Source organism: Triturus cristatus, chromosome 10, assembly GCF_964204655.1.
Source record: "Triturus cristatus chromosome 10, aTriCri1.1, whole genome shotgun sequence".
Classification (NCBI taxonomy): domain Eukaryota; kingdom Metazoa; phylum Chordata; class Amphibia; order Caudata; family Salamandridae; genus Triturus; species Triturus cristatus.
In genome coordinates, this window is record NC_140593.1 from 804,955,035 (window position 1) to 804,976,495 (window position 21,461).

Here is a 21,461-nt window from a genome sequence, read left to right on the forward strand (position 1 = left end):
TGGGAGATAAGGGACAAGGCCTGACCACCACTTTATAGGCCTCCCATAGGGAGACGGCCGATGACACCGACCCCACGTTATCAGTAAAGTAGTGATCAGTGGACTTGACCAACTCCGCGCGGATCTTAGGGCTACGAAGATACCAGGAGTTAATGGGTGCCACTCTCCCCTCTGCCCCAGGGACAACCCTCAGCTGCAACCATACAGGGGAATGGTCAGAAATACCTCGGGCTAAGTGACGCACCTCCCCAATCATTCCAGCTTGGGTCGCCGGCATAAGCATATAGTCAAGTCTCGAGAGACTCCCATGGGCCCCCGAGTGAAAGGTGTATTGCGCCTGTCCCGGATGCATCAATCTCCAGCAATCTACAAGTCCCAAAGTGTCCAAAAAGCCACCCAACCAGGCCTGAGCCCTTGGGAGATCCCTGGGAGGGTGGCGGTCCTCCAACCCGGAGACAACGGCATTAAAATCTCCACCCAGCACCAAAACCCCCCCCAGGGAGTCCCAGGACCAAACGCCCCAAATCTGCAAATGTAGCCGTTTGTAACCCCTGGGGTACATACACAGCCACGAGCGACACAGTCCTGCCCTCCCATCTCCCCACCAGCGCCACATATCGCCCCCTATCATCGTGGAGCACCTCGTCCACTTCCAGTGGGAGAGAGGCCCTGACCAGAATGCCCACTCCCCTAGAGCCAGAAGTGAAACCAGAGTGAGCGGCAAGGCGATAGCCCCGCCTATTTAGGGCCTGGAAGGAGTTCCCAATCAAATGTGTCTCCTACAGGAAAACCATGTCGGGCGAGGTTCGTTTCAAGAACTGCAACACCACCCCGCGCTTGATCCTGTCCCCCAGACCGTTCACATTCCACGAAAGGATTCTCAATCCCCTACCCCCCATCCCACTCCCGCACATGATACACACATCCCAGAGAGCGCAACCCGGAAAATTCAACAGAAAACTTCACATTGCCTTGCAAAACAAAAAACCAACCATCCCCAACAACCCCCCCTCCCCCACAATCCCAGAACAACAACTCCCCCCCCCTCCCTGCACCCCTGCTTGAGCCCAAACAGCCCCCCCAACTTGCAGTGTGCCTGTCGCCCTAACCTATACCACAAAAAGAACCCCAGAAGGAGGAAAGGACTCCAATAAGCTCCCCACAACCCCCAGGCACTTGAAGGGCATGATGTAACAGATTAAAGTACAATTGCGCCAAGGTACCAATCCTCGCCAGTCTAGTCAATCGCCATGAACCAAGTTCTAGTCCCGCTCCACCACATCCCGTTCGTTTTCTGCCGTCCGACTGTCTCGGTCCTGTCCCCGGGGCAGGGCATCCAACCAGTCTCCAACTGCCTCCGGCCGGTCAAAAAAGTGGGAACGACCCTGGAACTCAACCCGCAGCCTCGCCGGGAACAACATCGCGTACTTCAACTCCATGTCCCTCAAGCGCCGTTTCACACCCAAAAATCCCAGCCGCTGTTTCTGGACCGCTTGCGTGAAATCCGGATAAAAGCTGACATTAGAGTTTTCAAACTTCAGCGGCCCCGCCACCCTCGACGCCTGAAGGATAGCGTCTCTATCCCGAAAGTTGAAAAGTCAGGCAATTATAGGCCTCGGGGGAGCACCCACTTTGGGCGCACCACCCGGAATCCTGTGGGCCCTCTCCACCGCAAAGAACTTGCTCAAACCCTTAGGCGCGAGATGATTGATCACCAGATCCTCCACAAATAGATCCGCGGCAGATTCCTCCGATCTTTCCGGCACTCCGATGATGCAAACGTTATTACGCCTAGCTCTGCTTTCAGAGTCCTCAAGTCGACGATCCGTCTGGTCACTGGCCAGCCGCAGCCGGTGGACCTCCGTCTGCAGGGCTGCCACATCCACAGTTAGGCTCGACGCCGCTTGAGACAAAGAGTCGACCCGATAGTTGGTTTTGGACAGGTCTGCCCTGACCAAATTCACATCAATAAGGACCGCGTCCAATTTATGCGCCAGGGTATCAAACCGCTGACCCACCGCAGCCTTCATCTCCTCAATGGCGCCCATAACGTCCTGCAGGGTCCATTCTGACGATGGGCCCAAAACCTCTTTAGCCCTCTCAGGCGATTTGTGCAAGCCACTGGGGGATCCCCTCAACTGCGCATACCGATCCATATTGTTGGCCTGTGCATAGGCACCCCTCCGAGTTGACTTGGGTTTCGACTTGTCACCGTCTAGTTTAGTCGCCATCGTCCGGAGGCCACCAAGGTTGGCACTCGTCGAAGCCGGGGACAGGGACCAGTTGACCAAAGCAATCAAACACCGCAGTCGCGGGCAGGAAGTCCGTGTGTAGCCCAAGGGTCAGGCCAGACACCTCGCCGTCCGCTCTCCTCTGAGACACCGAGGTCCCTCAGCCGATCTCAAAAAATCCCCTCAAACGAAAGTGAAAGTGCGGGGTACGCGGCGAGTCAGGCTCAGCATGCCGCTGTTGTTCACTTCGTACCCGGGCACCCCACCAACTCGAGATCGGGACCTAGGCAACAGCAGGCCGCAATATTCGGAGAGCGACCATTCGGGTTCCCGGCGTCCGATCTGAATTTGGAAAACGGGTGGCACCTCAGCGCGGATACATCAGCAAGAGCCCATCAAGTTTACCAGGATTTAGTCAGGATAGACGTGGGAGGTTGCGGAGGCCCTCGAGAGCCGTAAGCCTACGCGGCCATCTTGGTTGCGCGCTAGGCTCCTCCTATGATTATTTTTAAATGAGCAAATAAAAGCTCGGTCTACCTACTTTGCATCGAATACACAACTGTTTGCATATTCGTCCCCTTCTTTTCCAACTTGTTCCTGTCTGAAAAGTGAGTTAGTACTCACCACATACATTGCTTTGATCTGTGGGTCACAAATTTCTATCCATATGAAACTTTATTTGCCAAAGTCAACATAATGATTTACCATTAAATTGGGTAGTAGTACTTTTATTTACAATGTTGAAATACTTAAAATATGGAAGAAGAGCAGTGTAGCGCTTTATGAAACAAATGATTATTTCCTTCCTATTAAGAGTCTTACTCTTTGAGAAATATTCTTAAAGTACATAGATAATTGTATGGTGTATCAAATTCACATTCAGGCATTTATGTAGGACCAGAACTCAGACAGATGGTGAATTAGTGTTGGGACTTTCAGGCTTCGTTGGTGGAAGTGGTGGCTTCTTTGGGGTTTAGTGCTGGGAAGCCAAAGTTTCTACACTCCAGTGATTGCTACCATCTGTGTAAAGTGTACCGCACCCTATTTGGTCTTGCAGTTCTTCCTAGTCCAACGCTATACGGGTCACTTGCCATTGCCCATTGGGGATGTCTGACTGCATGCAATGGCTTTACCTAGCAACAAACCATAGACTGTCAGTTGTGATCCCATCGTTTATCTTTGAAGCAGCTTAGAGCGAAAAAGGCCAACATGTTAATTTTCTCAAATTTTCTCAAATGTTTTGTTGTGGGAATGGCTCTTGCGTTTTTTTCGCTCCGTAGTAAGGTGTCCATAAAATGTTGCCATTGCTTACTGGTCTTCTTTCTTTGCAGTTGGAGTCTTCCTTTTCTCCTTTCTTACTGTCCTGGGCTCCTCAGTCTTTGCTCTTGGTTCTCACTTCAAAGGGACACCATACCTTCTGCCACTAATGTTGACCGGTCGACTACTCTTCGGCTCTGGAAATGGGTCACTGACTAGTAAGTATGCTGGGCATAGAAAGAGATGGATATGCACCATTTTCATTGCTTTGTGGCTTAACTCTTCTTCATTCCCTCCTTTTAGCATCTAAATTAAATTGTTGTCTTTCATGGAGACTACTAGGATAGGGCAGCAGACCTTTCTAGTCTTTTCTTCCTAAATGTAATACTACAGACTGGGTCAGGTTTCCAGCTTTATCCTGGAATTCCTTTGTACGTATTACTTTTTGTGAGAAAGTGCCTCTTTTGACATTGTTAACCCCCACTTTTTGGCCTGGAAAAAGATGTGGATTTGATTGTTGGGCACAGGGTACCTGCCATCCAGGACCCCTGTGCCAGTGCCTCTTGCTTAAAAACGATTCCTCAATTGGCCATTCAGGCCTCTGCAATCCTTAGTAAATGGTACCTGGGTACCAAGGTCATTGGGACTAAAGAGAGACCCCTCACCTAGGCCATGCAGACTGCCACAACAGCATGCATGTCCGGGTGCAGACAAAGTCGACAAGGCACACAGCCTGTGTGCCATGGCAGTGCCATAATATAGATGTCACCCCGCTAGCAGGCCTTACCATCCCTAACGCAGGGTGTACTGTGTCACAGGTGTGGGCATATCTGCATGAGCATATATGCCCCTACAATATTAGGGTCTATTCCTTAATGTTGTAAGTGCTGGTAATCCATCACAAACAATTGGGGACCTAGACCGCATAATGGGTCAGCATACATGCTCCACTGTTAATTCTCCAAACAAAAGGATATGCTGTTCCTAAAGGGGATAAATGACAAAGGGGAGTAGATCAGAGAAAAGGAGCCACTACAGGGGGAGTAGTTCCTTAATGGAAATGGGGCCCTCACATACCCCTGCTGGTGTCATGCTTTATCATCGGGCTTCCTCCTCGTCGGGACGGTCCTGCAATGCTGGACGGGCACCCTGAAGGTAGCTCTTTATCGGAGATCTTTTTCCAAAGCCATGATGTGAAGTGCAAGTTAAGGGCCCTTTGTGCAAATTGAGGAAACGTAGGTGTTGATGTAGTGATTAGTGACTTAAAAAAGGCTATGCAAGTCTCAAATCAAATTTTAATCTGAGTATGCCTGACTTATTAAAAAAGTGATGTCCCCAGTGGGGACAATGATCCCTGTTGACTTATAAGGTCAACATGTTTCATGCCGTCAATTAGTCCAGATGTGATCTAGGGCAATTCTTCAGGACCATAACATTTATAACTAATTTACAGTGTCTGGGACCAAGGATGCAACAAGTAGTGTCCAAACACTAAGTACCCTATAAGTGTACTTGCAGAATGTAAAATCACGGACCTGTGGAAGGAAGATATGAAAAGAAATAATAAAATTGGTCCTTACAGAGCAGTTTTGTATAGTACTTGTAGAGGCATGCAATACTAGCATGCGTTCATTTGTGATTTGTAACAAGTAGTGATTGGAGCCAAGTTAGACAAACATGTGACACATACATAAAAACATATAGGTGGTGGTTTAATACAATGTGGTCAAAAGAGGGAAAAAACTCACCCAATGAGGGTGATGTCATCACCTCCTCGAGAGGAACACTGATAAAAACGCGAACATTTTAGCATACTGTTAGGAAGTAAAATTTAAATTTAGATTTTGTAAGTGAGCCCAGGGAGACGAATAATAACCTCTGTTCACATGGGGGAAAGCCAAAGATCCGGTACTCACATCATCAATTGGAGAACTTAACCAAGGACCTACCCCTTCTTGTGTGCCTCGGGAGTGAGGACTTGGAGGTGGTTGTTCGGTTTATAAACCCTCCATCCGGCCCTAATTGGCAACAGGTGGTCTGTATGAAGTGGTTCATTTCTGATCAAAGGTCAACAGTGGTGGGCTGGGGATCGTGGGCGCCATCTTGAAGTGGGTTAGCAGCCCATGTATTATGTGGATTGTTGCCAACAATTAATATGAGAGGGTTGAAAATCTTTGGAATACTCCCATTGAATGTGGACGTATATGCGCATATGTGGGAATCCCATTGTGGAGTCAGGAGTAGTCACCAGGATCGGGGGCAGTACCCTGGCAGCCTCCGCCCCAGCGGCGTGACCTACTGGCTGGAGGAGAAGCGCATGTCTTAATACAGACCACCCCCAGCATCGCAAAGGACAGAGGTCTGTGGTGACAGTGAGAGGGGCGGGTCCAAACCAGTGTCGCCCAAGTATCGGAGTGAGAATTCTATCCGAAGTAGGACAGCCACAATGTGGTGTGCGGTCTTCTTTCCTTACCATTAAGTAAATAGGAGAGGCAATGTCAAAAACACAATTTTCCATGAGAGAAGCACCCGCTAACAGTCCTGGGAGAGTGCGTAACCTATCATAGGAAATGATACTATGAAGGAGGCTAGTGAGACCTAAGAAATAATTTCTCATAAGTTGAGGGGCAAAGGATCCTAAGGTGGTCCTACGAGTTTGTGTGAATTATGTTAACAACCAATCAAATACGGTAGAGAATTGACAGGGACAAACCGAGCTAACTCTCACTGAATTAGTGCAGTCGAGTATTAATCGTGCGTTGTCTTTACAGAGTCTGATAGCCTACTGGGTTCTGGCCAATAGCCAGAGGTAGAACGTGTGTGCCATTGTTACTCCCAGGTCAGAGGTGAAACGTTTTGCCAGTAAGGAGAACACAAATAATGTGTGTGAAAATAGCTAGATTGCGATTATCGAATGATTAGTGAAGGCTACCAGTTGATCTCTACCCATGGTATATTTTCATTCAATCCCTGAATATGTGTGGACAGACGGAAAATCCAGTGTTGTTCCCTTTTAAAGAGTACAGCTTTTCTCAGAATAGAAGGGGCTCCAGCACAGTCCATCGTAAATCATCAGCTGTGTGGCCAAGGTCAGTAATGTGTGTGCACATTTTAGTGCCAGTTCTCTTACACCCGATATTGCTGCGGTGCTCCGTAATGCTGGTCTTGACCGGTCTGGTAGTCATCCCTTTGTTTCTTTTATCACATGTGATTGTGTAAATGCAGTTTTTTCATATTGCAGTTGGTATGATCCTTTTGTGTCCAGGTGAACGTGTTTGTCAGTTTTATTTCTTTTGTCACTGTAGTCCGGTTACAGACAGTGCAGGAACCACAGGGGAAATGGCCTTTCACAGGGGGCAGGGACCACAAGGTCTCTTGGTCGGAACTATCTGATAGCCTTGGTCTTGTGTGCACCAGCAAGTCTTTCGTGTTTGAAGTGTGTTTGAAATTGAACCTAGGTTGTGGCGTGGTTAAACTCTAAGACGGGAAGATGTTCCAATGTTTCTTTATCATCTTACTTATTCTGTTAACTGTGTATGTGGTAACGCAAGTGAGCATGTCTTCTGGAGGTTTTGCGTGTTCTTCCAAAAGTCGACATATGCACTCATTCTAAGGCGCACTGACACAAAATTGGTTTTCACGCTCTTTCGACTGGACTCCCCTTTCCCGTTTATTCAGACCATGTTTAACCCCTCCCATGCGCACGACGGCCGGGAGCCGTCGTGCGCAACGGTGCTCATGTGCACACGACGGCTCCCGGCCGTTATGACACATGGCCCTGGAAATGCCTCTGGTGCAGGCACCAGAGGGATTTCTATTTCTCCCCTGTAGGCCCGGGAGCTGGGGAAGATCTTCCCCAGCTCCCGAGGCCCCCCCCCTGTTTCAGTGAAATGACGATCAGCCCACACGTCGCACTGACTTTATTTCACTGAAACCGAAACTGAAATTAGCCTTTAGACCCATTTCAGTTTCACTTCCTACGTGCTCAGGGGGCTATCTCAGCCCCCTGAACACGTAGAAAGACGGGAGAGGTATCATTGGAAAGGGGAGAATCTCCCATTTCCAATGGTACCCCTTCCCCCACCCACTAGACACCAGGGAGGGGGAGCGGCCCCCTGGGGAAGGGACTTCACTCCCCCTATAAATAATTGGCATAATTCAGTCCAGGGGGGGCAGATTGGGGGAGGTAGCACCCAATCTGCAAAGCCCACTAAACACCAGGGATTTTTTTTTGCGCATTTGTTTTTAGGGTGCGGGTTGCCCGAAATGGGAACCCCAATGCCCCCACCATTCCAGCCTTTCTGCCCCCCCCTGGGGGGCAGATGGGGGCAGTAGCCCACTTGACGCCAGGGATTTTTCATTGCCATATGTAATTAGGGTGGGGGCTGCCCAAAACGGGCATGCCAATGTCCCCACCCCCCCGCCAAAATTACAGCCTTTCTGCTGTGGGGCAGATGGGGCAGTAGCCCCCAATGTGCCCCCCCCCCCCCCCCCCAGGGTGACCCCCTTGCAAAACCAGGTCGTTTTGTGATGGGCAATTTTGATGTCACCTCAATACGTTTTGGGCCCTTGCCTGTCGTGGGTACTTGGGCCTCCCACACGAGTGAGGCACCATTTTTATCAGGAGACCTGGGGGAACGCTGGGTAGTAGGAAATTGGTGTCAGCCCAGTGATGCCACAACTTTATCACACACAAATGTGTGGAAAGGGTATTTTTTTCCCAGCTAAATTTGAGGTTTGCAGGGGATTTTGGGTAAGAAAACATTGGGGGATCCATGCAAGCCATACCTCCCTGGAATCCCCCAGGTGTCTAGTTGTCAACCTAGTATAGGTTTTCTAGGTTTCCCTAGGTGCCAGCAGAGCTACAGTTCAAAATATACAGCTAGGCTCTTTGCAAAAAAAGGGTCAGTTTTCACTGTAAAAATAAAGTGTGTCTACATTGCGTTTTGGACCGTTTCCTGTCGCAGGCACTAGGCATACCCACACAAGTGAGGTACCACTTTTATCGGGAGACTTAGGGTTACACAGAATTGTAGAGCAACTGTTATTGCCTATTGACCTTCGATGCATTTCTGCCTTCCAAATGAAAGACAATGTGTAAAAAAGAAGTCATTTGGAAAAATGACCTATAGGTCTCATGCTAGTATGGGTACTCACAATTTAGGAAATGTGTTTCTAAACTCTTTATTTTGTTCCAATTTCAGAATTATATAGGTGTCTTTCATACCGATTTTTCCATGTATATATTTTCCCAAATTATTTCTATATACCCGGAACATAATGAAAAAACATTGCAAGACGCTGCTCAGTTATTGGCTCTGGGTTCGTCGGGTTCTTGGTGAACCTACACGTCCTCTATATACCCACAACCAGAAAGGTCTAGCGAATGTAACGGTATATTGCTTTCAAATAGCTGTCACAATTAGAAGAAGTTACAGGTGAAAACGTTGACACAAATGGTTGTTTTTTTCAACTAATTTTCAATTTTTCCTATATTTAACTGTTAGTTTCTATAAAGAAACCTTGAAGGATCTACACAAATGACCCCTTGCTGAATTCAGAATTTTGTCTACGTTTCTAAAATGTATAGCTTTCCAGGATCCATTATTGCTTTCATACCCATTTCTACCATTAGCTGGAAGGAGGTTGAATGCACAAAAAATTGCAAAAATAGGCTATGTCCCAGAAAAATGCCAAAACTGTGTAAAAAATGTTGGTTTTCTGACAAAAGTCTGCTTGTCCCTGAAAGCTGGGAAGATGGTGATTTCAGCACCACAACCCCTTTTTTGATACCATTTGCAGGGAAAAAATCTGTAGCCCTTTTTTCCAATTTTTCCCCAAAAACAAAATGTAGCTGTATTTTGATTAATTTCTGGGTTCCCTCCAGGGGAATCAACAAACCCTGGGTACCTTTAGAATCCTCATGATGTTGGAAAAAATGGACGCAAATTTGGCGTGGATACCTTATGTGGTCAAAAAGTTACAGGGGCCTAAGCGCGAACTACCCCAAATAGCCAAAAAAAAGGCTTAGCACAGGGGGGGAAAGGCCTAACAGCGGAAGGGGTTAATACTTAAACGAGCTCCAATTTCATGTCAGTGCGCCATAGAATGGGTGCATATGACGACTTGTAAGGACAAGTGAAAGAAGCACTTACTGACAACTTCTACTGGAAGGATTTGACTGACCTTTGAGTGAGTGGTGTTTCTTCACATTAAAAAAAAGCAACACTTATATTTCGCCCTGAAGAGGTCCCTCGAGATTGGAACGAAACGCGTAGGCTGTATCTTGTGGCTGTACCTTGTTATACATGTGTATTGAAATAAAGATTTAGAAATAAAGAAAAGAAAAGGAATACAGACTAACTAAAAGAAAGACATTACTGTGTTGTCCCTTTCCAAATCAGAAGTATCTATTTGTTCTTTCGCTATTGTGCTTTGCACCGTACAAGACAATAGTCTTTTATAAGATTACATTCACACATAGTTACTGGGCTCCTCTACCTGTGTCCTTTGCATTTTATTTACTTCGGGTTTCAAAACGGTTGACTCGAAGAGTGAGCACTGTAGAATACTCTGAAACAACAGTTTGCGGCAAGTGTATACCATAACCGTTTGTTCTAGTAGTACATAGTATCTCTATGGGAGTCATATTGGTTGTGAGGGTGAAACTAGAAGTGTTGCATAGTCCTGAGTTGGTTTTGTAAATACCAGGTTTGTCCTGTAAGAATGCCCTCAACCTTATTTTCCAGAAGAAATTATGGAGTTCGTTGTTATCCCGGAATTTATCCATCCTGGGTGTGGGGACCAAGCCAATGCCCTCATGAGTACCTTGGTCTCTGTGTCAGTCAGGGTTCTCTTCGACAGGTTAACAACTAGGTTTTCTTACCTGTCTGACTCTTTGTCTGTACCTGGTGCGGGGGTGGTTCCTGCCGCTGTACACATTTGTGTCCCCCGTCTTCTTTGACCTCTTCCTCTGCCCCAGCCTCTGTCTAAAAAAGCATGGTTGTAGGGTTGATGGAAGAGTTGTCGGCCTTCTGGAAACAAGGGGTATTGTCAAAAGGGGGCTGCCTGTAATTCATGAAGGGCCTCTCCTTCCCCCATTGTTGCTACCCCAGCTATCCTTGTTGGAGTTGCTGTTGAAGGAAGAAGTTCTGCCAGATGTTTGGCTTTCGTCTTACGATGTCTCACCTGCTGTGACAGAAGTGCCAAGAAGCCATAGAATGTACATAGGCGGGAAACTCGGGTTCCAAAGCAGCATGATGGCTTTACTGAACACAGGAATGTTTGGTACCAAACTTCTCCTCTCAATAAACCCTCACTGATGCCAGTGTGGTGTTTATTGTACCATGATCCCAGAGGGCACATCGGAGGTGCCCCTTGAAAATGTATCAACTCTGGTGTGGTCACAGACTGGCTATAGGCAGCCTGCCTCCACCAGACATGTATCTGGACCACTGGGTGGAGAGCCTGTGCTCTCTGGGACCAGAAACAATGCAAATCCTGAGCAGAGGTGTCCCACCTCCTCCCCCAAGATGGGCCCAGTGCTCGGGAGGGAAGCTTTAAAGACCTGCCACCTTTGTAATGTGACCCCCAGCCTCTGCTGCTAGTAGCAGATAGCAGCCCCTTTTTTTACACCCCCACTTTGGGCAGGAAAAAGCAGTGAGATAACTTAGAAGACTAGGAGGTGTGCCCACCTCTGCCAGCTCCACCCCTAAGGTGGGGGACGCAAGGTGAAGCACATCTTTCAGTTCCTGCCATCTTGAAGATGGGGAGTCCTCTCCAAAGCAGGATTAGGTCTATGTCCCCTCCCACAGGAGGGAAGCATAATTGAGGGAGTAGTCACCCCAGTCAAGGTGCCCATTGGCCCTACCTGCTACTCCCCTAAAACGTCCCTAAATTTAGTATTTAGGTGGCTCCCCCAGACCTGGAAACTAGTTCCTGCTGACCTAAGAAAAAGGACGAAGTAGGCACTGTGCAGTGAAGCCTGAAGATGATGACTCACTTGGCCCCAGCCCTACCAGCCTGTCTCCAGCTTTCAGGAAACCTGTGGAAAAGGCGATGCCTGTTCTGTAGCCAGCGATTTCTAGAACCTGTAGAAGACTGCCTGCACTTTAACAAAGACCAGAACTCACCTGGACAGTGGATCTGTCCTCAAGAAATCTCTATGAAGGACTCGAGTGCCCTCCGGGAACGCAAGTCCTCACCACTTTGCACCCGACGCCTCCGGCCCATATCCAAGTAGCATATCGATCTAGAACAGGTTCCCCAGCGATCCTGACCTCAAGTCCAGCATTGGCTGAACCCTCTTGGAGTCCACAATGACACCAGCAACCTGAATCCAAAGGCTACCCTAGACGGCGACCGGCTCCGGTAAGAAGAATCCATCGTCTAAAGGCACTCCTGCACCTGAAACCCCTGGGCCTTGGTGAGCTGAACCAACGTTGCCCCTACGACCCCCAGCATAATCTCTACATATGTCTGCTGTCGCTGGTCTCCCACTTGCAACCTCCGGTGCAACACTTAGGGTGCCTCACGCTAAATTGGCACCCTGCAGCCAGCCATCCCTGTGCCACATGTGGTGTATGCTTGATGCTGCTTTGTGGCCCCCTGTGCTTGATCTAACCCCCTAAGCTTGGCCCTGCAACCGATCTGTTTACCTGCACGCAGCGTGGCTTCAAGCACCTCCAGTCTCATTTGAAATGCATTGGGACAAAGGTCGAATTCGACCTCTGCACCCGGCCGCCCCTGTGCCGCTGGTGATGCAGTTTTAGCACTCACCTGACCCTTGCTGATCTTTGATTCCGAAGACTGGAACTGTAAGTTGTGTACTTTCCTGTATAACCGCATTATTGTTTTCCTCCATAGGATAACATCGAACTCTTGAAACTTTTGAAAGTCTCAGATATTTTTCCCGCAAAACCTACTTACCTTATTGCGAAAATCTTGGTCTTAAAATAAAACTAAAACAAAAAGTATTTTTCTAATATTGGTGTCGATCTGGTTTTTGAGTAGTGTGTCCCAAATTGGTTAATGTTGTGCAATAAATGTCTTACACTCCTTTGTGTTGGGCTTAAGGCTTCTCGCCTACACTACCACTAATAGAGCACTTTGTGTTTACATTGAGCCCTTTACAGTTCTGGGGGAATATCTGGACTCTGTGCAAGGTGTAACCACTTGGTATACCATGTACAGAGCCAGCTTCCTACAAGGGTCTTTTTGAAATAGTTGATTCTGCTCCTAAGACTTCCAGGACAAGGGGCAGTGCTGTAACATTGCTTTCCATGAGGAGAGAGGGCCATGCGATTCTCTTTCCCACTTTCTGTCTTTACCTAAATTCTTTTACATTTTGGGGCTTACTGCAATAACTGTAAATCCATGTCATTAGCCCCCCCCCCCCAATACAAAGTAGCTCCATTGAGGAGCCAATGAGCCTGGCTCCTCCGTGCAAGCTTCACTGCCCTTTCCCTGTACATCCCCTGCACGCCTTACTGGTTCCAGCTGGTCAGCCGGGTAGTTGCGGCTTAAACTCATGCTAAAATAGAGTCCTGTTTTGAGAATGGCTATCGGTAATGTGAAATAGTGAAATTATTACTATGTTGAAGCACACTTTCTTGGTTTGAAACGGATGGCAGAGCTACAAAGAACTTGCATGTTGTGTCAAATTCTCATTGCGCTTGAAATTATCCTTCTCCAGAGTTTTGGATTGAAGTGGGTCTAAGGCTAACTTGGATTAAAGCTGCATTCTGATTGGGCTTTTTTGTCAACATTATTGCTCCGTTTTAATGCCACCTAATGTATACCTGTTTTTTTGTGAGATTAACCATGGCTCTGTCTCCCGGGCTATGTGAGACGTTTGGTGGCAACTGCATTATTGCAGTCAGGGGCTCAGACCTTTTTTAACTATACCACTGTCCATCTGGAAATTTACATATTGATTAGCAGTCGCCAGAGGGTTTAATGTTAACCAGATTTCCATCGCGGTGGAGCTGTAAAAGCACTTGGAGTTGCTCTTTTGCTCATATGTTGCTAAGACATTCTGGTTTTCTTAGCAGACTATAATTTTAAGTGTAGTATATAGTTACCTGCTATTGAAATCATTTTTTGTCTAAAAATAAAAGTAGTAACATGACATTCATGTTATTAACTATTCTGTATTGTGTTCCATTGCATTCCTAGATCTTAATCCCCTCCACTTCCTGGAGTAAGCTCTTGACTTTTTGCCATTTGTGCCCTAATAGTGTTAAGTGGTAGAAGAAAGTACTTGGCTATTTCGCTTGGAGCGCAAAGTATTGTGGACCTAGTTACCAGTGATGTACAGTTTTGTTGCACATGATAAAGCACTATATTCTTTGACTGAACCATTTATTTTAAATAGTTTTTATTGCAGTTTACATGCACGAATTGAACATCATACAACAAGGAACATTGTCATCTCACATCATGCATTGTTATGCAGGGAATGCTATCTGTGCCCCTATCTACCCTTCATGTCTGTGGCCCCACGGAAGCATTGTAGATCATCACATAAGCCACTGAACCCCAGATGGCAGTTTGCCGAAGCTTGTTGTATCGGTAGCCCTCCCTAGTCTCATATCACCGGCCACATGTATTACGCTATGACAGTTAGAAATCAGAAATTCACATCACAAGTTGAGCAGTATAAACGACGAGGGGCCCATATGTCTCTGGGTCGACTCGTTGTAGGCATCCGCTCCCAAAAGTACTTTAACTTCTTCTGGCGAAAGGCAGTGTCTGCCAGTCAGTCTTAAAGATTCGGGCGAGCCACGGTGTCCCCAGAGCATGGCAACCGTCCACCTAGCCAGCAGGAGTATTGTAGCCGGTAATCTGCGTGTGCTGACAGGGATATCTTTGACATAGCCAATGAGAGCAGCCAGGGGTGTCCTTGGTACAGAGTGAGTGACTATGTCTCACAGACCGATCTAAACAATTGTCCAAAAGCCAGATACCCCAGGACAGCTCAAAGCCAGATGCAGGAAGTCCACATCTGCAGAGAAATCACTGTGTTCCCGGTCTAAGGCCCATCTTGCACATCTCAACTGGTGTGCAATAGGCTTGGTGAAGATATTTGAGATGTAGAAGGTGGAGACTAATTGGGGGAGAGGAGACACGTGGTATTACAGCAATATTTCCATTTCTCCTCAGTAAACTCCTCCCCAAGATCCTCCCTCCACCTCTGAAAGACCTGGGGTTTGATCATAGCAGCCTTCTTCTATTTACAGCCTGGTAATCATTTTCCTAAGGAAGGAGGTAGTAATCACAGAATCTAGGGCATGCAGTGTTTCGGGCTTTCTGGGAAATGGGGGCTGTGTCACTCCCCAGGCACTCCGCAGCCTGTAACAGAGGAAAGTGTCTAACTGAGTGCAGCCAGACCGCAACTCTTCAACTTGTAAAGACAGAAACTTACCAGTAGGGTACAGATATCACAGTGTGTTCTGTCCCAACCCTTTAACTGTTTTTGTGCTGTCTTCTCTCTCATGGGGGAGGGGGGGGGGCGCAGGATTATGTATGAGCCTTAAGCCAGAGGAACAGAGGAAGGGCAGCTGTGCCCTATGGCTCAACCTCCTCCATGCCCATGTCATGCATCTGACCGTACCAATTTTAGTAGTGGTTATTGTCGGTGTGTTGCACAGAATCCTAGATAAAGGTCAGGAGCTGGTATCATACGCCTCCAAAGCAGCGTGGGGTAGATATTTGGTAGGGTGAAACCCATGATGAGCATATTGGGCCAGTGGGCAAAAGTAGTAGAGATCAAAACCCGGGCCACCCAACCCTCCTTGCTCTGAGGGGAAGGGTGAGCGTCTCCCATTGGAGTCTTGGTTGTCTGCCAGCCCACACAAATTGGATCATAAGGGAGCATAGGCAGGTGAAAAGGGCTTTGGTGAGGAAAATAGGGATGTTTATGAATAGATGAAGAAATTTAGTAAGAACTACCATGTAGCAAATGCTTGTCTTCCGACTAAGGGCAAGGGTTAACACCTCTGCACAGATATGCGCTCTTCCAGTCATTCCACTGCCCTCCCATAGTTTTCTCACCACAAAAGAATCGTAATTATGCTGATTTAGATCCCCAGGTATCACACACATGCACTCGCCCACTTCAGGGGAAATTCCATTGGGAACTGGTGCAGTGTATGAGTTGGGGGGGAAATTATGGATTTTGTCCGGGTACCTGAGATCCCAGGTAAGCCCTCAAAGAGTATAAACTCAAATGTTGCATCTGGTTCCTTATGTAGACAGTAACATCATCATCCGTAACAACATCACTTGAAAACAGTGTTACACACATCCCACATACTCCCAAGCTCCAAAGATGAGAAAAGAAATAAGCATCAGTTATGGTTAGTGGATGGACCTGTACCCAAGGAAATGTAGGTGGCATTTACTTCAAAGGGTACTGGTAAATAGGTATGTATCTTTGGATTTGTGTTTGCTTTTTTCACCACAAGTAAGAACTTGGCCACGGATGAGGGCACTGTAGCCACCCACACTCCGAACAGATCTGCAATGGGGAACTGTAAAGACAAAGAGGAGCACCAGTCGAAACAGAATAGGGTAGGACGGCACAAGGGTGGTGCTTTTTAAAAAAAATGATTACTGCTAGCCATTAGCAAACTCAATGTTTGATCCTGCACAGGACCTCTCCTCACCAAATGTGGCCACCAGTGTTTACTAATTTAGTGTTCTGAAGACCATGGCCTGCCTCTCGCATCCGCATCATTCATAACCTATGTGAGAAGACAGTCTATGATAAGAAGGCCTCAAGTGCTCAATGAACACTCTGAAACTGCGATAGAAATGTAATTTCTCTTTCCAGGAGAAAAGAGGGACCCATGTGGGTTAGGCATGCAATGGGGCTTATGTAACTGAGGTCTAACAGAGTGGAAAGGAAGATCTTATGGCCCCTTCATTCTTCTGATCTTTGCCTCTACCTTCTGCCACCTCCTTCCCCAGTCCCGCATACTCTCAGATGCCATGGCTGGTTAAATGTGAAGATTTTGCCTTTCATTTCTTGCTAATAGTTCACTGCTGTGCCTGCACCCAACTCTGTCCTGTTAGTTTGTTGTAGTTACTGATGGGCTTTGTGTGTTTTGCTGGTTCTATTTCATTTCAGAGACTGGGCATCTCCCTCTTCCCCCTCGCTGACCTCTGCTGGTTAAATGCAGTGTCCGCACTTTTCCTTGTATGCTGCCTAAGTATGTGGTCTGTGTTGGTTTTATGCATTCATTGTATTCTCACTGTGCTCATTTTATTTGTAAGTTTCAGTGTACTGACAGTGCTTTTCATGTTTTCGCTCACTTTCTTCTGCTTCAGTGTAGTGATGGTGTTTCTCCATCTTGTCACTTGAGGACCAGCAGAGACTTTGGCTTTCCCCTCTCTGCTCTTGTTCTGTCTTAGTTCATCATTGTGACTCTGCCTCTTCTTTGCTCCTCACTCAGTTGTGCAGAACAGGATAACCGCTTTCTGGTTCAGAGGGAAGGAGCTGGCTCTGGCCTTTGGACTGACCCTCTCATTCTCACGCCTTGGCAGCGTCCTCAACTTCTTCTTCACCCAGCAGTTTGAATCTCATTTCGGGATCCAGTGGACACTCTGGGGAGGTGAGTTGTTTGAAGCTGCAGACAACTTTGTGTTCTGAGCTCATTGCTGAGCCAGCAACAATGTTCCTTTCATCTAAATCTTAAGAACTATGACCTTCAGAAAAAAAGACAATGAAAAAATACCTTATTTTGATAAGAGTACTGTGAGGAAAATACATTTGAAGTTGATGTATTTTATCAGGACTGTGCATGAGAAAGAATTTGGAAGGATCATCTGTTTTGAATCCATGAGTTTCCCGGGTGGGGCAGAAGTTGTGGTGCTCTCTGCCCAAACCCTCCCCCCAAGTGGATGTTTAACAGACCTAAGAGTAGACTCCCACCCCGCTACTCCCCCACCCCCAGCTATTTTCTCTACAGAACATACCTCTGTCACCAAAACCATGCATTTCCAAAGCCTCAGAAGGATGGGGATTGGGACAGGCAGCCTCGAGGTGGGAAACACTATCATTCTTATTTAAAGGTGGCAGCACTGCGAGATGCGAACTGGAAAAATAAAAAACTGGTAGAAAGTAAGAAGGGAGAGGCAGTGACAGATGCATTGCTGGCGAGCTACAGAGTAGCTACCGGGTAGGGAACAAGAACCTCAAGCGACAATATGGACATGGGACTAGTCCCAAAGTTGGATAAAGGCTCCTAGGACCTAGGGAGGTCAGGTAGAAGGTGTACCGCAGTGAAAGTAAAAAAGAATGATTAAGGAATTCAGTGCAGGGAAATCAGTTGTGGGGAGACCTAATCAGTTTAAACATCAGGGACTAGTTTATCTAAAATATGATATTGTAATGAGCTTATCTGCTATAAATGTAAAGTATAGCACAATGGTCCTATCTTCGTGGTTCATGTTTCAACAGACAAGACTTCTGCTGTCATGTTTACAGCAGTCTTTTCACATGGAACACAACATAATTATTGGGGGAGCAGGAGAGAGAAGTTGAAACTCTAGCATTGCAGCATAACTAGTGTTCTTGTGAATTCACAGAAAATAGCATTGGTTATCTAGAGGGCTGAGGTTCCTGCTCTTTGAATCAGGGTTCTCCCATTGCTCCTCACATCCATACCTTTCCCATCCTCTTTATAAGTTTTGTGTCATAAAGCAACCCATCTTATTTGTGTTTTGTGTTTAGGCACCATCCTGTGTGTATTGAGCTTCTGTTCAGCAATCACAGTCAGCATCTTGGACAAAGTTGGCATGAAGCAAAGGGGGCTGGATGGAGCCATCCAGGAGGAGTCCAAAAAAGTGGTAGGAAGATCAAATAAAAATGGATTTGGAATCTTTAATACCCAAATGTGTCCAAAATGAGTCAGTGATAGATAATGAAAAGTATAGGTTGTCTGCTTTTCTGCTACTCATGAAGGAGTGAAATGCTTGCTTGGTCTCTCTCCGCATATGTCATTTCACTTTGGATATAACTAAGATCCTTACCCTGAATCAGAAGATTTTGTTACTTGAGAACGTACAGTTACATATCATAATATCAAGCGACAAACTATCATTCTGCAAAAAATATTGGCGCCTTTATATTGACTACCACCGCATTGTGAAGATAAGTACCTATATATGATATTAGATTTGCTATTCTTATCTTTAAGGGGCCTAGATGTGGAGTTATTTATTGTTAAGAAATGTAAATGTGGAGTTAAGAACAATAAATCTATACTTAACCTCCAAATACCTTTACAACATAGTGTTAGTCTATATTCTAAAGTGTGTATTTTAAGAGGACTATATTGAAAAATTGGCTATGTGGTAGAACCCTAAAATAAAGCTAGATACTTACTATGAAGAAGAAGAATCAGAGATGGGATGGTTTTGTACCAAGATGCAAGAAAGGCCAAATTTGCCAGGTTTGCTTCCTACAATGGCCTATTAGGAGGCAAATAATAAGAGCACAGTGAACCTCTGTTATGCTGAGCTTCACAGGCAAGGGATGTCTTGTTACTATTTTCCTTCCTCGATTGTCTTCTTCCCTTTTCCCGTAAAGTTTAAGAAGGGCTAGTGATGAAGTACCAGACTGGCGCAGGGTCTCCACCACATGCCCTCAAATTATTGGCAAGCACAGGTGCCGATATTGAAAGGCAGAGTCACTTAGTCTTCCCTCAGGGCAAAAGCCTATGCCCTGCACATGTGACTATAGCACAGTTGCCCAATTCTAACTACCAATGGTGTTCAAGACATTGAAGTATCTCCCAAAAAGAATTTGGTATGGAGTGTGAGTAACTGACTTTTTTTTAATTTTAAAAAATCCACCTGACAGACACATGGCAGCGAAAGTAACTGGAATGCTGGAGAATAGGTGGAGTTTCCTACTAGAAGTGATAGGGAAACAAAAGGTATAGACCGGCCCGGTGGAAGAGACTGCCAACAGAGTTGCGGGACAATACATTTGTGAAACAATTTTGCCTTCTCCACATTCCTGTGCTGTAGGGCCAACTGCAAGTGGCACAGTAAATAACACTAGATAGATCAGAAAAATAACATGCAGGGGCAGGCTTAATGCTACTGTCGCGTGCCAAGAATGGCACCTACATTGTACTCGATATAACTGTGCATGTGCGTATAATTATGTGATCTACTCAGTTACATGAGAATGTATCTCCTTCCCATTGATTAACGGTTTGGTAGCTACCGGCTTCACTTTCAGCTGTTAACTGGGGGATTTAACTGGGACAGTTTTCGTGAGATATAAGGATTTTATTCAGACGGGGTACTAACAATATTTGGTATCATGCCGATTGGCATAGTCTGACTACTTGTGCTCAGGGCCGTTATGTCTATCTTAGAGTTTCTAACTCTTGGGCGTATTGTGTGGTTGAATTGTTGCGAGGTATTACGTAGTTGTGGCAACCTGGGGATTACTGTTTGCATCTATAAACGAGGTGTGTGTCTGTGGGATTGGGGGGGTTTGAGATGAAGTGCTCGAGTCGTCTCGGGTTGTCTGCTGTTTGAAGCGGTGTAAGAGTAAAGTCCACTCCATATATATGATGTTTGCGTAGTCCTTTTAATTCCTCATCCCTAATGGCTTCTTCTTCTGCTGCCCCCCATTTGTTTACTGCTCCCACCCATGCTGCTTTTGGGGGTCCTGCTGGGGCCCGCCAGCACATTGCTAATCCCCTTTTAGCTATAAGTGTTGCCAGTGATATAAAGCGTATCTGCACTTTGTGTTGTTTCCGTCTTCGGAATACTCCGAGTGTGCAGGCTTCCCAGGTGTTTATTTCTGACGGGCCCGTAAGTTCCCTCAGTGTTTCGTGTATGGTGGACCAGTATAGTTGTATTGTAGGGCATGTCCAGAACATATGTTGAAAGTCTGCATTCGATGATTGGCATCTGGGACATAGAAACTGTGTAGTGGGGAAGTAGCGTTGGAGACGCGCCGGCGTTTGATATGTCCTGTGTAGTATGTAAAATTGTATATTCCTAAAACGTTCATTACGAGACACCTTCTTTGGATATTCGAGCGCTTTCTCCCACTATTTGTCATTTAGCAGGCGCCCGATTTTTTCCTCCAATGTTGCTCGCAGCGTACTGAGTGGTTGGTTTATAAGTTCTCATATGTCTTTGTACAGCCAAATAACTAAGTGTCGGCCTGCTCCCATATGCAGGATTGTTTGTATGACTGGGTGAGTGTTGGGTTCTCCTTATGTTAAGTTATGATATGGCTGTAGCCCACTATGATCTGCCTGTGAAGTAAGAATTGCCCGGGAGTAAGGTCGAATTCTTCCACTATCTGATGGAATGGGCGCAGTTGTCCATCCTCAAATAGAGATTCCATCTCAGTCAATGAGTGTTCGGTCCATACTCGCAACATGTGGGTGGTATAATATGTCTCTCGTCTGGGCAGTCCAATCAGTGAGAGTAAAGGAGAGTAGCAGGGTGTCCCTTTGGACATGCGGTGTATCCTCTGCATGCATGTGCGGGCTAGTGACACCTGTAAGGGGTATGTTCGCTTCAGTTTGGAGCTGGGTAGGAGCAACCGGCGGATCTCCGGTATTGGTACAGGTCCCGTCTCTGTGTGGGCCTCCCCTAGATATCGATCTGCTGTCCAGTAGGAGAGCCATTGGAGTTGTGCTGCTAAGAAGTACGATTCAAAGGACGGTGCCCCTAATCCTCCCCGATAGGTGGGCAACTGCAGTTTCACTAATGCAACTCTATGTCTACCTGTACCCCAGTTCAATGAGCTCAGCAAGGAGTCCAGGTCCCGGAAGAAAGCTTGGAGTGGAACGACCGGAATGTTGGTAAAGTGCTATAACAGCCATGGTAGTATTATCATTTTAGCTAATGCTACCCGCCCCCTGGTGCTAGGGGAAGGCTGTTCCAGAAGCCTACCGCCGCTCTTATCCCTGCCAGTGCTTTTCGGTGGTT

At 46.6% G+C, this 21,461-nt stretch overlaps 1 protein-coding gene across 1 annotated transcript in view; it reads left to right on the forward strand.

The window, feature by feature from the left end:
* Nucleotides 1-21,461, forward strand: part of LOC146790038 (lysosomal dipeptide transporter MFSD1-like) — a 103,172-nt gene that overhangs the window by 48,076 nt on the left and 33,635 nt on the right. Inside the window, exons 5-7 of the mRNA XM_085628368.1 lie at nt 3,563-3,706; nt 16,946-17,104; nt 18,226-18,341. Of these exons, the coding sequence (XP_085484494.1) occupies nt 3,563-3,706; nt 16,946-17,104; nt 18,226-18,341 (419 nt within the window). The remainder of the gene's footprint in view (nt 1-3,562; nt 3,707-16,945; nt 17,105-18,225; nt 18,342-21,461) is intronic.